This window comes from Argiope bruennichi, chromosome 2 (assembly GCF_947563725.1).
Source record: "Argiope bruennichi chromosome 2, qqArgBrue1.1, whole genome shotgun sequence".
Lineage (NCBI taxonomy): Eukaryota > Metazoa > Arthropoda > Arachnida > Araneae > Araneidae > Argiope > Argiope bruennichi.
Window position 1 is genome coordinate 129760228 of NC_079152.1, and position 19175 is coordinate 129779402.

Consider the following 19175-nt stretch of genomic DNA (forward strand, 5'->3'; position numbering starts at 1 on the left):
GGCTATTAGTGCGTAATCTTTGATAAATTTTCGGAAGTAGCCAGTGAGTCCGAGAAAACTTTGAATTTGTTTGACGTTTTTGGGCTGTGGAAAATTTTGAACAGCGGCGGTTTTATCCAAAGAGGGAGTGATTTTGCCGTTGTGGAAGATACTACTTTTGTATGATCATCATCCTTGTCTAGGGTATTGAGTGGCCAAAATCCAACCGGCCAGAGCTCCCATGTAGGATCGTGTCCTCAATCGAAAGAAGACTGCACGTTTGTCTTTTCCATATTTTAATAAACGAACACAGGACTACACGAACATTAAGCAAAAGAACAAAAGTATAGGGTTGATTGCAGTTCAGGCGAACATAGCATGGCTATTATCCTTCAACTTAGAAGCTCACACACTCTAGCACCCCGTGTCTTTCTTCTGCCGTTTGCCTCACTTATACTTCTAGTTGGAACACTACTGCCATCTGCCGGCGAGGTACAGAGAGTAGCATAGGGGCTCATACTACATATATATATATATATATATATATATATATATATATATATATATATATATATATATTGTTACGAATCTGTGATGCGGCTTTCCAGCATAGTTGGTTCCATGGGAGGTCCCAGAGCTTGGCGACAAACTTGACCATTTGGCGACTTTGGCGCCAAAATAGATTATACCCGAAACATCGAGAATTTTCCCGATCCATCCAGTAGGAACGGAGATACGCCTCGAACTTTCCTGATTGGTTGAAAGGCTTCTAGTCCCGCTTCCCGAGGCCTATAAAAGGAAGCACCCGCAGCTGCCGGGCGGTCGTGAATTGAGTCGTGGACCAGTGGATTCGAAGAGTAGTCGGAAGCGACGGTGAATAACTCGTCCTCCAGGGACTAGCGGAGCAGCGACGGAGTAGAGCTGCTGTGTATACTGTTGTATGCTGCACGTCTCGGCTGAAGAAAATCGTCTTCTGTGCTGTATATAGTTGTCGTCTTTGTGCTGTCCTGTGTGTCTTCGTGTAAATAAACGTCGTTGGTTTGTTCTCTACTACTGCCTGGTGATTCACCGTTCTCCACACCATATAAGCCCCACTATCGAAAGGAACCCCGGGAAATTTCGTAACAATATATATATATATATATATATATATATATATATATATATATATATATATATATATATATATATATATATATATATATATATATATATATTATGTCATTAATATATTATATTAAAATTTATATTTTTTTATGTTTCGAACTCTGACTGACAAAACAGTACTTTTTTGCATTTTTCTGTCGACTATATTTTTTGTAAAAAGTTTTGTTAAAATTTTTTTGTATGAAAATTTTGTCATTTATTTCTTTTCAGAGTTCATGTACCTAAACGAAGTTGCCGAAATTTCTCTAAAACTGAAAAAAAGATTAAAAAGTGTTTTTTATATAAATTAGCACTTTTAAAAATATTTTCCTCATCTAATTATGCTATAACTATGTTTTATAGCTCTTATTTATATATTAGATGATATTTAAAACCTTTTAATTTAAATGCAAAAATGAGTATTAAAACTTTCTCTCCATCTTCCTTTCCTTATCTGTGAACGTGGCAATGCACAAGCTTAGAAGATTTGATTATACTTTGGATTTTTACTGCGCAATATTAAAAGATCTTGAGATTATGCCTTAAACATAGAGGCTCCGTTTGGTTATTCAGTTCAAAAACTTTAGTCTATAAAATTGCTGGTATTTTTTTTTCCGTCATTTTGCTATTTTTCATGACAATTCGATTGGACTCCCATTGATTCAAATTATATAGATTGTAGATAACATATATTGGCAATGTGCTGTATATATGGAAGAATTACGTTAAAAAGGCTCATCACTGTTGACAGAAATTCTTTAAAAAATTAGTAAAGATGACTGATGTTTGATATTTTAAAGTTTATCTTAGAGATTAACTCTAAAAAATAAAAAACACTTTTAAGATATAAAAGTTTCAAACTTTATCCTTATCAAATATACTCTGTTTTCACAATTTTCTCTGTTTTTGAGGTGCTTTCTTTGTGGAGAAAACTTTATCTCCGTACCTGTTTATTTATAAAATGGTAGTCAATCTAATATGAATTTAATATCTCAAAGTCGCATCATACCTAAATTATCAAAAGTACATGTACTTTATGTAGTATGATTATGAACTAAGGATGTGATGTATGAATAAAAAGATTAACCTTCTGTTCGCAATCCAAGGACTCAGGTTTCTGTCACAATGACCTACAGAAATAAATCCAAAAAATAAGTTTAGCTCGTGATAGGGAACTCATATTTTTTCTAGTATTTTTCTTTGACAAATGACTGATTTTAATATATTGGATTATGCATCTCTCAAACAAAGGTGGTAAATATCTCATCATCCTAATTGACGCTTATGGGTGAGATAGCTTAATCGAACTTTATATCATGATGTAATTATTTCGTTCACCATCCTAGACATAAACAGGATTAGTCTACATAACAATAACCTGAACTCCCTTTGTCAGAAATTCGTCTGATGCCAATGGATTACCTTGTCAAGTGAGGTGTTGCAGGTTTACAATCATTAAAATGCATGGATGTCCGATGACGGACTAGGGAGTAAAATCTATTTTCTATATTATCTGACTTCATTCTGAAAATTGTAACGTTTCCTTTACAATTCAAACTGTAATCCAAACCTATGAAGATTCAACAGATTATTATTTATATTAATTTCGATTTTGTAATATTTTATCTTGGGTATTCTGGAAGTAATTTCCCGTTTGCATGATTCTTTTTTAACATCCATTAATTTCAAAGATTTGCGTGATGTTTTTCTTCATAAATTTGGTATGTATCAGTTAAATTTGAAATACTTCTAATATGCTCAGAATAGTCCATATTATTCAGAAATAATACATGTATGGAATTTATGCATTATTTACACAAAAAATGTCTTTTTGCATCTTAATCAAGATGAGAAACCAAATTTTATGACTTATTCTTCCAGCGGAAGCATTTCAAATTTCATGAAACATATATTTTGGAATATTCACAAAAACTCTCTTACTCCTTCTTCAATTTTTTAAAAAGCCTAGGATTTCGAAATGTAGTATATGAGTCAAAACATAACATGAATAAAAATCCATCCAATATGACTATGTCTGTAAAATATTAATATATTTATTCTAATGATTCTAAATGATGAAAAATTGCAAAAGTTTATTGAAACACAATATTATACCTGTGTTATAAATATATAAAGAAAAACATACAAATGATCAATATTTCACAATTCTTCATCATAACAACTTGAAAAATAAAATGCATATCTCTGCATTATTATGCATATCTCTGAAAAATTAAATGCATATTTCAGCACCAAACATTAAAGCAAACATTACTGCAGCAAAATATATAAAAACAGAAACACCTTTATTTTCATTATTTTAAAAGCCTCAGAATTTTGAAAAATTTTTAACGAAAAAAAACACACCTCTAATTTAAATCTTTCTTTCTTATAAGGAAAGTCGCATGCTGATAAACCTAAGTCATTGAGTCAATAACTATCTAAGTCATTTAACTTCATTTCAATTTAACTATACATTTGCGAAGGGTAGATAAAATAATAATTCATTTTTATCGGCCTTCGTTCTAACGATGATCTGAAAAGTAAATTTTTTTTCAATGACTTATTAAAAAAATAAAATACAGCTTTGAAAACATATAGATAATTTAAAATAATTCCCTTAATCATACGAGATATTTTTAAATCGATTTTTCTAATAATATTTTGGCTACTATGTTGTCTTAAATTGCCAACATTCTAGTTGAAATATTTACATTTGTAATAAAAAACTACAGAAACAATATGGAAATAGTAAATTAAAACTGAGATATAAATAGCAGGAAATCAATTTCATATCATCGTTGTATTCAAATATGCTTATAATGCTTCAGATAAATAATTTTTCAAGTAATTTTCACAGCTGAACTTTGCAATAGTATTGCACTAGTCATTTTGACAGTTTCGCACCTTTTTCTCACTTGAACGTTTACGTTGTTCACTTTCATCGTTCAGATCGTTCACTTTCATCATTCATATCTTTATTATCTTGTTATTTTCTTTTCAACACTTTTAGTTTTAACTTATATCGTAAAGAGGTAGATTCTCATCGCTCAGTGTTTATTTTTAACAGTGCATTTGCCAATAGTCATGGATATTTCCATCTAAATAGTTTGTCTTTATTGTTTGTCCATTTAATTATTGATTGCAACTACATTATTCTATGACACAATAAAGAAAAGAAACTATAGCAATACCTTATTATCTGAACGGATGCGCGTATGTCTGAAATATAAATAATTGCTATGCAGAGCTCTTTTAATGTGTCGAATTCCAAACTTAGACTGTAAGTTTGACCGAAGGAGCTAGAGGAATAGCCAAAATCATGCTTTTATAGCACCTTAGAGATATAAAACGAATTTCTTCTCTAGTGCATGTCTCACATTCATGCACCCGCTGTAAGGTTAAATATTCAGAAACAGTTTTCAATTACTTACTATGCATATTCAAGTATCTCTTCCCAGTCATGAATTAATTCCATAACATCTTTGGGTTCTTTTAAATATTCAGAAATATCCCCTAATGGTACCTAAGAAATCAAAGTGTAATTTTCAATGTCTTTGACAGTTTAAATTAATTCACAGGCTATTTTATTATTGCCCATTCATTCGATATATATTAATTTAAAAAAAGTAATAATGCTTTTTATTATTAGTTACCTTACCTTACTCACTCTCGACAAATTAATATTCTAAAATTTTGCAGAATTATGTTATTAATTGAATTTGAAAATAAATCTTGAAAATATCTTAAAAATCAAAACGTTTAATGCATTTGAGCAACAGAAACTCAACATTAACTTATTATTAATAACTATTATTAACGTTTATTTGATATAGTTGCTCAGAAGCACTATATAATTCCCTTGACTCTTATGGGAGATATGTCCAAATGTTTTACATTTTATTCCAAAATTGTCTTCCTTTATTCACGGGTAATAATTAAAAAAAGTTAATTTTTTAAAAATTTATTAAATTAATTAACATAAATTTCTTTATATTTTAGAATATAAATATTATATATCCAACTAACATAATATGTACACCCAAATCATTTTTAAGACAACTTTTCATGATTTGTCAATTAAAAGGTTATATTAAAAAACGCAACTTTTTAATAAATTAATATAAATTATTTTAGTATGGAATAATTTAAAATACTTTGTTTAAAATTTAATATATTTTTGGGTAAATAAATTTATTATAAAAGGTCACTTTGCTGAGATGAAATTCAAATTTTTGATAGAAATTATTTAGCGTTTAAAAGCTGATAAATACTATAAGAGTTCCGAGATTAAATAAAAACGAATGAGATTTACAAAGTTATTTCTATTAATATTTTGTTAAGCGAAAGAATAGAGGAAAAGCAGGGATTAATTTTTTAATCAAAAATAGTGAGACAAAAAAAGTCCGTAAAACACTTTTAAATATGCTTTAAATAGTTTTAATAGTATTTGCAATAAGAATACCTGGCATTTTTCTTGTGACATTCAAGGTCGATTATTATTTTTATTGTGCTATTTCTTCTTTCTTTTAATAATTCGAAACTTTTACATATTTGGTTTGATCCCTGTATTGATTTTCTACGATTGATTTTCGTAGTAAATCGTTCATAGTTTCGTTCGTTTCTGTATTGATTTTCTACGAAAGTGTAGAACTTTATTTTTTAATTTTATCTTTTAGAAATTTTTATTTTTCAATATAGTTCATAATGTGTGATGTTAAATAAACTAAGCCTTGTATTGAATTTCCCTCAAAATCCCTCACGAATGGTGACTTAATAAGAAAACCAAGTTTAAAGAAAATTAATCTTTTAAATATAAATATATTGATTTGTCGTTGGACATCACGATTGGAAAATCTTTGCAAAGATAAAGGATATTTTTGAAATAAAAAAGGTATAATAAACAATTAAAATTTACGAATGATTTAACAAACCTATAAACTTTTTTATTCATCGAAAGATTATTTATTTAGAAATAATCTTTTACGTATGTTATATGCAACGATAATTTTCATTTTTTTATTACAGTCTCAAGCGCGAATACACATTTTTTTTTTGTAAAAATCATTAATACATTACACAACTGTTGGTTTGGATATCAGTTTTTAAAATTATTTTTGAAAGGAATCGGTTATTTTACAGTGAGTCTTGTTTTTTTCAGCTACATCACAAATGCCATTCTCTATGCATATTGGTATTAGCAAACTTTTATCTTGTCGTTATTATTTGAAAGCAACACATTTACCGATTTCAAAGATAGAACGGCTTCTTTATTGTATGAAAGTCTGTGTCCTTTGTTTTCATCTTGCCAATCTTTCGTCCATTCTTCACCCGAGCTTTCCGATTATGTGTCTATGAAATTCTTTATAGATGGAATCTCAAATGTATATACATTTATAGCGCAAGTTACATAATCATTAAAATCATCTGAAAAAGGAAAGAAGTCTTTCCCTCCATTAGAATTTTCATCTTTAAATTCATCACCTCTGACCTACAAATTAACAAGTTTTATAAAACAATATGAGATGCATTTCATCCCAGCTCGCTCACACATGCTCATCATATGAGGGTATTCTAGTACGTTTACTCTCTTTTTTAATGTTTCCAGATTCTATACTTAGAAGAGCATTGTACAGAAGTTAGTTTCTATATTAATCTCAAAGCTTCGATCTAATTTGTTTTATGCCTTGGTGCATATTCTACATAGTCAAGTATGGCATATTTTAGAACACTCGCTGTAACTTCGTTAATATTCGAAATATCGTCATTCTGATGAATCTTTCTAGAACCTTCCCTTTCTCGCCAAAAGTCGCTAAATTTGGGGACTTTCCTTCCATTTATACCAGATTGTAAGATCTTATATCTCGATAATGGAGAGATGAAAGCAAACCATTTATGTGTTAAAAGATGTTTCACTATGCTCTTTCGATTGCTATTTATTAATTTTTTTTTCGTTTCACTATTTGTGTGTTTTTCTCGTTAGTTTACGAAGGTAATTAAAAAAAATATCATCCAAGATTTTTTGTTTGATATATATTCAATAAGAAAGCACATTATATTCTTGAATTACCTTGGTTTTGAATTTTCGAACAAGTAATGTTGCTAACTTTTCCCTCCCATCTGAATTCGTCCATATCAAAATGATCAATAGCAGTTCCAATGTTTCCACATCTTGACAGATTTTACATTTTAGTGGAAAATCTCTAGAAAGAAGAAGATTGTCGACTAATCCTATTTTGTCAGCACTGAAAATGTCTTTACTAGAATATTGTTGTATAAAAAAAACAGTAATGCTTTTCCTTTCCGCTCTTTAACAATCTCGGAATCGACTGAAATAAATTTGTTACAAATAAAGTTGTAGCATCAATTTGACTTTCATTTAATCACTTGAAGGTTAAAATACTTGAATCCTGAGTTTGAAAGCAATTTTTATATCTTTTTCTTTCAAAATTAAACCATTTATAAGAATATTTGTGGCATGATTTTCATTAACAATTGATAAAAAAATTCTAATTTTTCAAATTGTGATGATTAAAAATAAATGTAGCCAACTGTCCCATATCTTTGAATTTTGTTTGACACATCTACTTGCTTTAAGATATTTCGAAAAGACGAATACGAAGTTTCAATTATTTTAGCAAAATCAACTTCACTGCTATTGTAAACTTTGAATTATTTGATGGCCTACGCTTTTTTTCAACACAAAAACTCACTTATTTTATTCCAAAATTTCAAGATCCAGAATTAATAGAAAGTGCCAAAAGAATGTCGGCTTTCAAGATCGTACGTACACCAACTTAACACTACGGTATGGCGCTTGACGGGATTCTAAAAATTCGTCCTTTGCCTTCATATGACCAAAGGGTATGGGAGAATAGGAGTTGTCTTCCCACTTTTAAAACTATTTCGAATTAAAGAGGAATGACGTTATATGTGAAAAATTTTAAATGCAGGAAATTTAAATCGAGGTTTCAATGTAATTGAAGTTCACTGTAATAATAAATATATATTTTTTAAATATCCAAAAGTCCCATAATTTTTTTCTTTACGGTTATGGCTTCTTCATATTTATTAAAATCACGGTAATAAGTAAAAGAATTCACACGATCACCAAATCTTCATCCAGAATTCAATTCTCTGTTTGATTATAATGCGAACTCTGCAGTCGTTTGAACCGGGCCATTTTTTTAATATGCAATTAGTTGTCTATTTGTATTATTGATGGCTTCAAGTGATATTTTTCCTGTACATCTCGATTACGGTTTTGAGATTTCCGTGCTTTTTGTCGAATAAAACATCGGTATCATTTGGATTTCTATCTGCAGACCTTTCTAGTTGGATTTCTTGCGTCATACATTCATTGGACGATATCCATAGCAATGTTTTGAATAAACAACTGGTAAAATGTTCGCTTGATTTTTTTCAAAACATCTTAATAATCTGATCAGAATTTCACCAAGAGACACTCAGAAGTCGAATTATATTTTTGAGGTAGTACTTGTGCTCTTCTTTTTGAAATGTATCATGAACGTATAAAATGTTATATCCATGTTGTAGGATCAGCTTAACTTAATGAGTTACGGCATGCTTCAATAAATTGAGATTTTTCTTTTTCTTTAATTATTTATATTATGAAATTAATTTTTGTTATTAAATGGTTACATTTCTGTTATTCAAAAAAAGTATCCACATTTTTGTAACATATTCTATGTATGCAGATCTTTAAAAACAAATTAAGATTTTATTTACCTTCAAGTGGAAGATGATTATTTAAAAATAATTTGAGTGCATTAAAAACTTTGGAATTCATTAACAATATACTAATTAAAAAGAATAATTTTTCTTCTCAATTTCGTACCTTTGTATTATTTTCAACACAAAGTTTCGGATATGCTTCACAAAATTCTTCATCAGGTTCAAAGCATCTGTCTGGATGTTTCGAACAAAACTTACTTCTTTTTACTCTGAAAAGAAAATTCAAAAAGCAGTTAATTTTAACGATAGACAGATTTAAATATTTAAAAAAAATTAAAGTTTAGGCCCATTTAATATTTAAGATCTTCTTAAATATTATTTTAAGGTTTTAATTTTTTTTTACTGAGTTGGTTAAATTTTTAGAGTGTCTGATCACAGATGCATGTTTCAATATACTTACAGAATTAACTAATGTTAACTCTTTCAGTATAGTTTCTGAGTATAGTTCGTGCATCGATATATATCTTCTAATTTAAAATCTAAAATCAATCATAGATGAACAAAAATAGCTGATAATCATTTCAGCCTCTAAAGCCCTCTTGATGATAATTCTTTTTTGTATCATGCACCCCACAATTGGAACAGAAACCGATCCCAAAATGGTTGACTAGTGGAAACTTTACTCGGTCAGATCGGGCCGGTTTTATTGATAGAGGATTAAAGTAGACATAGCGTTTTAATTAATTATAGAAATGAGTAATTATGGTAAAACTTAACTTACGGATTGAAGTTACAAAATGTGAAAGCAGGTGCTAAATATCTATCTGATCTCTCCATTTCAATACTAACAATTGTAGGATACTGCAGAACGTAATACAAGAATTTGATGCATTGGTAGAGAAATCCGGCAGTGAAGATAAGAAATACAAAGACTCGAAAAATCTTCTTTTTAATGTTGCCGGTTGAGACTATTGCAGAAACAGCACTGACAGAAGATTCTCTTAACACTTTGGATGCATAGTCTTTAACTGACTGCTTTCTTTTACATTGTTTCTCTTCGTCCATTTCTCCAGACATCCTTGCAAAGAAAATAAGAAAATTACAAATATAATAATTTGATAAGTCATCATTCTTTTAGAAATAAAATGAGTTGATTACAAATATGAATAAAAATAATTATCTATAAGTGTATTTAGCTTTCTAACGTGCAAGGAAATAGATGAAAAATGCTTTAAATCTTATAGTAATAAGCAGTATGTAATAGCATGCTCAGATGAATTCAAAATGTCCTGGTTTTTGCTCTGAGACTGCAAAAGAATGAACTAAGGGTCACAATCGTTGAACTAAATTATTTTTGAATCATTCTGATTTTATTCATACATTTTTCAGTTATGTGATTCCCTTCTCTCATTGTAAAATTTCTTTCAAATAAATTTATTGTTTATTAAGTCATACTGATATTTGGAAATAATATATTTCTGATAAATCTTGTAATTACCAGCTCGCCGCAATTGAAGTTCTGCTTGACTGTCGGGAATATTAATGTGGTTTAATTTAATAAACATTGTAATTGGGCATAATGCAATATGCATATTTAATGCATAATGTAATATTTATTGCTTATTTTAAATTTGCTCTTGCTGAAATTTTTGAATTGCGATAGAATTAAAATACTTTAACTTTTCGCTTATTGTATGTATAAACTTCCCTCATGGAATTGAGTTCCCAGGAGCACAGCTTGTTACACAATATTATGCGAATCATATTAAATTGCGCAATATTCAACAATAATATATGATGCTCAGAATATTGCTTGATATCACTCATTACTGCACAATTTATGTGTACTGTTAGATTTACTTGACATAGCAATCACATAAATGTAATTATAACATACTGATGGTATTACCAATTAGCAAACTATCTTATCTGGGGATATAATTATTATATTATATATTACTTGGGGATAAAAAACAAACATAATAATTCCTTTCAGTCTCACATTCATAAACGTTCTAATTAACAATCGTTCCGAGTTACCCATTTCTTTAAGCTGAAATATTTTCCAGCCGAATTTTTCCACTCTAGGATAGATAGGCTGCCTTACACAGTACTAATATACAATCTCACCCCTATAAAAATTAATTTTGATTATTAGTAGGAAATTGCTCTTAATAAAGTATTTTTATAATTAGTAGAGTATTATTAATGATTACGTTATACTAGTTTCAACTTTTTAAGCACTAAATTTTCAGATCTGATTAATCTTAAAAAAAATATTGTGAATTTTGAAAATCGTTGAGGTATTTGATTCACATTTTGAATATCTTTACTCTCCGCCATTTCCTTATTTCTTCTGATCTCCTTCTTAATGCATTATTCTCCTTCAGGAAATAAATAATGATTAAAAACTAAAAAAGAAAAGAGTTTTCTTGGTAGTTGAATAATTAAGTGAGTGTTTTATTTTATTTTACTTAATATTCCTCTCAGTATTTATATTTATCGTTATATTATTCTTATGTTTTAATGTTAGTAATTCTTATGCATCATTCATTCATTCTTTTATCTTTCATCCTTTCATTTAATTATAAAACAGTAGTTTTGTTTTTGTTATTTCACATATAAAGCAAGGATTTATTTTTTTATTCTTTCTGTTTATATTTTTTGTAATTTATACGAGTTCTAGAGAGGATGATTATCTGTTAAAATGACGAGTATTCAGGAATTTGAATAAGACAAAAGTAAGATTCAGTTTTACACATGGTCATTAAATTGAATTGAATTGAATTAGGCAAAATCAATGTTAAAATATTTTTTTCTTTTAAGTTTAAATCTAGCAAAACTGTTATGAAATGAATTTCTGGAAATTTGATAATAAATACTAAAGGAATACTAAAGGAATTAGTTGATTCCTTTAGTATTCCTATTGATTGATTGATTCCTCCTAGAGAAGTGACAATATTTCTGATGGAAATAAAATAAATAATAATAGTTAGGATTTGAAACTATTTCAAAACAATATTAGGCTTTCTGTATTTTTTTTTTTTGATTTCACTGGAAAAAACACATTTTTTACGAATTGTGGTAACAATAATTATATTCAATATTGTATGGGAATTTAACTGAATCAAAGAAATTTGTAAACGCTGAAATTAATATTCCCAACGAACGAGTAGGCAAACTATTTTAGTTTAATACTTCGAGAATCATTTAATGTAAGAAATACTGCAATAGTAACATATTAAAATTTATAAGGACGGAAATAAGATCTTGATTTCAACTAGATAAAAATAAAAAAAACCGTGTCATATTGTATGTGACAAAAAATGTCATGTAAGATTCACTCACATTTACAAACTTTTTTTTATCAAGGTTTTAAATGAAATTTATCGATTACGCCATGGCGATTTATAAACAAAAATCATCGCACATTTTATGAGTTAGTGAATAAAAATGAATAACATTGTTGATTAAAATGAATATGATTAGAAGAGAAGATATTTAAATATTAAGTACATTAAAAAACAATAATATTTTTGACGCGTATTAAGAATTTGAAACTATGTATAATTATATTTTAATTTTAACTATAAACAATTATAATTTTGAATTTCCGAAACATCGTATTAAAAACAGATCCATGAAACAAAATTATACCAATAATTTTTTTTTTTAAATTTGGAAGAAAATGTTTTTATTTACTAAAAACAGGCACAAACCAAAAATTTTCTAGTTTAGAAGATTACAAATTGGTTTTTATAACATTTTGAAAATATCTTAAGAAATATATTAAATAATTCCTAAAACAGGAGAAAAGACATATTTCTATCCAATCTTTAAATATTGGGGTTCAGTTGAAGAATATTATGATATTTATATTTTTTTACATTATTAAGCCTTAATTCCTTTTCCTAATTTAAATTCCTTTTAAATGGATGGATTATTCTGTTTTCAGGAACTACATAGCATATTGAGAACATATTATACCAGATTTGAAAAAAAGTATGAATCACAGTTTGAATCATGAGATTTTTCATAAAAAAATATTACTAAAAGTTAGAATTTCAGAAATAAAATTTAAAGATACAAATATCATTTAAAAAGTATATTTTGCAAATTAAAAAAATTATTTCAGTATTTTTTAAACAAAAAAAATTTAGAAACAAAATTGAAAATGTAATTATTTTTTTTAAAATTAAGTTTATTGAATAAACAAATATTCTATATTTTGCAAAAATCATCTCCTTTTTTTCCTTATTATAACATTCGATAAAAGTTTTATCGAAATTCAAATAGTTTTTTTTGTTCTATGAAGACAATTCCTAAAAATAAATTTATTACATGCGAACTAAAAATGGTGAAAATTTTATACCCCAGCATTATATTATTTATGATTTTTTTACTCTTTAATAATATTAAAATTAAAATATGACATGTTCGACATAGAACTATTACACATATTTATATTTATCTTTCTTTGAAATTTCAATTATTTAAGCAAAACAATTAGTTTTAATTTCTTAAATATCGATTGTTGGCTTTAAAAACACATAAAAATGATAAAATTAATAAAATAAAAAATAAACAATTTTGCGTCACTATGGATTTTTTTAAAAATTTTCATAAGCAATAAATTTTAAATTGTTTTCAAAATTCTCCGTTATAACCATAGCTAAATCTTTAATTGCTTAGTAATAATGGTTAATTATTACTAAGCATTGTATAATAATGGTTAATTATTAAACTAAACAAACACATAAAATGCATTTACGATTATCTTATTCAGTAAAAACATTATTAAAAATAACCAAACGTACATATCTCCAATTCTTTAATTAAATCATGAAACAAAATCCAAGCATTATTTTGTGTTGCGAAGAAAATTGTTTTACCTAGTTCTCAAACTATTCCTTATGTAACAAACTCGCTGGGAAATGTCATCCAATCCTTCATCTTGATACTCATTATGACATGTTTGTACAAGAAACTGCAGTCTTTACTATCCTAAATTTTGAAAGTTTATTTCCTGATGTCATAACATTTAACTGTGGCAGAGTCTCTTCATTCACTGACACAAGCGAAAGGAGATTCGCCTCTTGTAGAGAAACAAGTGGAATGTCTAAAAATATCAAATTCATTTTTTTCCCTCCGCTTTTTTGACTGCCTGTTTCAGCGCATGCGCAGTGCGTTTTTAGGAGGCTTACTGAAAAATTCCTAAATAAACCTTTCATAACTATTTTTAAGATTTCCTTCTCCCTTATTTTTTTATGTATAGGCAGGCCTTGTTTGTTTCCTCTCATCGTCTCTGTTGGAACTTTACAAAAATAAAATAAAGGATTGTCAGGAAAAAATGAAAAAAAAAAAGAGAGAGAGAGAGAGAGAGAGACTTTCACCTAATGAGTATTAGGGATAAACACTTTGTAGTTTCATTCTTTTAGAGGAGAAAATTGAAATATAAAGGGATTCTACGCTTAATTTGCAAGACTATATGTGATCCATACTTTTTTTTGTTATCAGAAAATAAAAACAGCCTAAAAACTGTTCTTGTAAAAAATAACATTACAATATTTTTAACCGTAAATCTTTGATACAGAAATTTACTGAAGAAATAATGAATTTTAATAAGAACTTTTTTAATTAGTTTGAAATTCAGTTTCAATTATAGAATAACAATTATGCTGTATACATTACAATATATAACTTGATAATATTTAATTTTTTTATTGGTAATAAACTTACACCAAAATAAAATACTACATCCTTTAAGGGCTGTTTTTTAAATCCACTAACGAAAACAGAAAGGAGGTTTTTTTAAATCTGCTGATAAATGAAATTAGTATCGCATGTATAGAATATAAACGTCTCGTTTACAAACAAAAAGTAGTCTGCTGATTTAAATATTTAAATATTTTCTCGATATTAACATAATAATTTATTAAAAAAATAAAACAAGTATTATATTTATTACAAATTAAGGAACGCCATTGAAACTTAAAAATAATTCATGAAATCAATACACATTGTTTTATATTTTTACAATATGACGCTATTTATTTTATATAGCATTTGTTTAATCAAGGAATACTTAAAAATTACCTGAAACATAAAAGTGCTCAGCATTTTTTTTTCTAAATCAAAGTATTTAGTTCCGATTATTCTCATAACTAAATTATTCAAAAATTGCATTTTTAAAAAATATTTTCTATTAAAAAAAGCAGATGAATGCAGATAATCAGAATATAATAAACTATTTTACAGATTATTTTACAACTAATTTGTATAAGACGCTCAGAAAGTAATGTCGAATGCTAGAGTAAAAGAACTAAAGAAGGGTTACTAACTGAAGCTGCATTCAATAAAAACTAAAAGGTCTTTTTGATCTCATTAGAGTAAAACAGTTTTTATGTAATTTTTTTCTTTATCTGGATGAAAACATGCATAATAAATTATTCTAAATGACATTATCTCAAGTAAACAAGGAAGTATTCATAAAGTGAATTACCCGAGCTGAGTAATTTACGTACAGCCTTATTTATTATTCACATCTCTTTGAATATTAACAACAACCATTGCAAACAATTTCCATAATATCCTTAATTATTTAATCCAATTCATCAGATCATTTAATTTTCAAATGTGTGATAAACTATCATTACCTGAAAAAATAAAATATTTACCATTACTATTCATCAATACAGGGAATATTCATAGGCCTGCTAAAATATTCGTTTGAACAAATGATCGAAAATTTATCTTTTAGATAGAAGGTGTGAAAGACTACTTTATATAAATTCTAGATTATGTGAACGCTACTTTATATGATAATTATCTATATACTTATAATAAAGCTCAATGTGTGTGTGTGTGTGTGTGTGTGTGTGTTGGCGCTCTACAGGCCAGGTCATTTGACATACAGCTACCAAATTTGGTACATGTATACCTTAGAGGTCGGGAATGTGCACCTGGGGTCCCTTTTTTTGAAATTTTAATTAGAATTTTAATTATTAATTAAAAACTAACTTTCCCGCCAAAAAAATATTCCATTTTCCCCACCGCCAACTTTTCCGCCAAAATAATCTTCCATTTTACCCAACGCCAAATGATTTAGGCTTTAGTTCTTTTTTTCTCCCAACAGTAATGAGGCTAGGGTTAAGATTTTTCGACGGATTATTTCAAACGATTCTGTTTATTTTCTTAATGTTTTATGCATTTAAAATGAAACATTGTTAATTAATCCATGTTTCAGATTCATTCTGAAGTACTTTTGAATTAAAATAACACAGAATAAAGGAAATTAAAAATTTATAATCTGCATAGCGTTACCCCAACTGGCGTAGAAAAATTCACGCATTTGCGTTACCGTAAAAGACGAAGAAAATTCACGCATGCGCACTGTGTTCTGATTGTTGGCATGGCAACCATGAACAACGGACGATTTAAATTACTTTTAGGTTAGTTGTATGCTTTTGTAAGTAAATTGTATTTATGTTAGTTATATATTTTTTTGTATATGCTTATAGTTTTAAGTACATCGTTTTTTAAATAGTTTTTTTTAAACCTGTTTTCAATGATTTAAATTATTTTTAGGCTAATTGCATGCTTTTGTAATTAAATTGTATTTATGTTAGTTATATATTTTTTGATATATGCTTATAGTTTTAAGTACATCGTTTTTTAAGTAGTTTTTTTAAACCTGTTTTCGACCGATTATTTTAAACGATTCATTTTATTTTCTTAGTGTTTGATGCATTTAAAATGAAACATTGTTAATGAATCGATCCGTTTATGATGAATCTGAGAAAATTTTGTTGACAAATTCTTGAGATATTATATAAATTAAGAAAGATATTCTTTAGTGCCCATGAAGTTTAAACGCTCAGTGACTCTATTATCAGTAATCAGATTATTAAAAAAAATGCTTTGTTTCAGTAAAAAATATTATTATATTAATTGCAGATTAATCCTTTACACTTTAATTTAAAGCATAAATTCTACGAGGGGTAACAGAAAATTAGAGAGATACATATCACGTTATGACTGAAGGCCTTTATAATATTATGAGTGAATTATATGACTATAAAAATTTGAAGTTTTAAAATATTTTGCTGAAGAATCTATTAAAGTTGGAATTGCATAAAACATTTAATTATTAAAATTTTAACGAACATTAAGATTGGCGAACTGGCTGGTCGCCAAAGGCGGCTAGTATTGAATAAACGCAGTTTTCGTTTAAAATAAAATTTATTTCGTAGCTATTGGCTTGATTAATATCGGATAATAAAGATTGTTCCTTAAAAATTATTAAAAAAATATAATTAATTAATCATTTGTAGACTCGATTAAATTATGACCAATTATTTTTAGATGTAAAACAGAGAATATCATGATATATTTCTGGTTTTGAATAATTTTCTACCCCCTTTCAAGGTGTTTGCAGCAAGCTGGCTGAAACATCTTGAAAAAGGGTAGAAAATGCACTATGACATTTTGCATAAAAATAAAAATAAATACATAATTTGATCTTAAATAATTATTAATTATCAAATTTTGTTATATTTTTGCAAACAGGAAGATGCCCTGTTTCAATTTATTATCCAATATATTTCTTTTCTTCCTTTTTTTTTTTTTTTTTTTTGCAACTTAACACATTTAATAGCATAAGTGGAAGTGCTTTACTCGCTATTTTTAAATTCAAAGTGAAAAGCAGCGGGTTTTCAAGAGGTTTTACAAATCTAATCTCTGACTTTAAGGGCTTAAATGAGTCTCAAGTATACCTGAAAGTGGGGCTGGAAAACTTCCACAGTTTACAACTCTTCTTTGTTATAAAAATTTTATCGATGCTTTGAAAAATTAAAAATAGACTACTAACAAATTTCCTAGAACAAGATATTAAACATTTTAAATAAATTATTCATAACATACTTTTTATGCCGAAAAATAAATATTTCTATTGAAAATCTGGAGGTCGAAACAAAAAAAAAATCACCAAAGCGTAAGATGCTGGTTTACACTGAATTAAATGTAAATATTTAAAACCAATCACTTTTATAGCATATTTTAATTTTTATATATGTGTAGTAAGTTTTTGTTTTTAATGGTAATCTTTGAAGAATTATATTTTTGTTCTTAATTTATTTCTCTCATGATTTTAATGTATGTTTTAACCCGCAGAGTTTTCATAAGTAATATTACTTTTCCTTTTTAATACACTGATAGAAGTAATTTGAAATCTCAATTATTTTCTTCCTTTTAATCGTTATTTAAAATAATATTCATGGTGGTTTAAAAAAATGCATAAAATACATAAATTGTATCCAAAAATTGAAAACATTATTCTAATCAATACTTTTAATCAGCCAATTTTCTATAACTTTATATGATATTCTAAATATTCACATGATATTTTATCGTGAGGGAAATTAATTTCCATTAAGGTTCTGGATATCTAAAAATAAATATTCTTATTTGTGCATGATTGTGCATTTAACTAAAACCGTTAAATTTTATACGTGGCATTAGAATTTATGTGTGTTTTAAGAAAAAAAAAGCTAATTTTTTGCTTTACTTAATTATTTATTTATAACATGGTTGTCAATACAATGGATTAAAACTTGTTTCATCTTTCAAAGCATAACTGAAAGTATCTTTATTATGCTTACTATATTTCTTTATTTCTAGAAAACATTGTTTGATTTCCTATAATTATTAATGTTGCCTATCTTCTTCCATACTAATAAAGAACTGTTTAAAACCTTTTATTATTTTTATTGGTTTACACTACATATATTTTTTAATTTTTTTTTAAATATATTTAATAATTTTGCGAATATTTCCGTTTTAATATGTTTCTTTGTGTATAGTTATGAAAAATATTGAGAGTAAGAGTTTATACTTTTCAAATTAATTTAGACATGGTGCTATGTTTATAAAATCTATTTTAGCTAAAACAATATAGTTTTTGATAATTAAGAGCTCTATAATGAATAAAATATTCTATTATTATTACAAACTAATATTTGCACTAGTGCATGAAGAATAGACTAAGAAATCGATTGCAAAATCCTTTCCTCACTAACATAAAGCATATGAGGGTATGCAATAAGCATTTTAAAAAGAGATTTCTTAAAATTTAGTTATATTATTTTGAAAGATTATTTATTTACGATACTGAAGTAATTATTAAATAATTCAAATCTTGCACAAGACAATTCCTTACAAAAAGCTAAACGAAAAGCTAAATTTATTTCGTTTAGCTAAAGCTAAACGAAAAGATTCAGTAAATAAATATAAGAGTGTACATATGCGTATAACAAAAAATTCAGAAATACCAACATAAAAACAAATAAACACAGTAT

General features: G+C 27.3%; 1 protein-coding gene across 3 annotated transcripts in view; it reads right to left on the reverse strand.

The window, feature by feature from the left end:
• The window catches only part of LOC129956785 (uncharacterized), a 91480-nt gene that overhangs the window by 37310 nt on the left and 34995 nt on the right, over positions 1–19175 (reverse strand). For 2 of the 3 annotated variants that reach the window (XM_056068733.1, XM_056068737.1), the window contains exons 2-4: positions 9602–9898; positions 8984–9089; positions 4560–4651 (exon numbers count right to left, since the gene is read on the reverse strand). In XM_056068733.1, the coding sequence (XP_055924708.1) occupies positions 4560–4651; positions 8984–9089; positions 9602–9897 (494 nt within the window). In that variant the 5' untranslated portion in view covers position 9898. Of the gene's footprint in view, positions 1–4559; positions 4652–8983; positions 9090–9601; positions 9899–13712; positions 13926–19175 lie in introns of those variants that run through there. The other variant, XM_056068730.1, reaches the window with a different exon arrangement.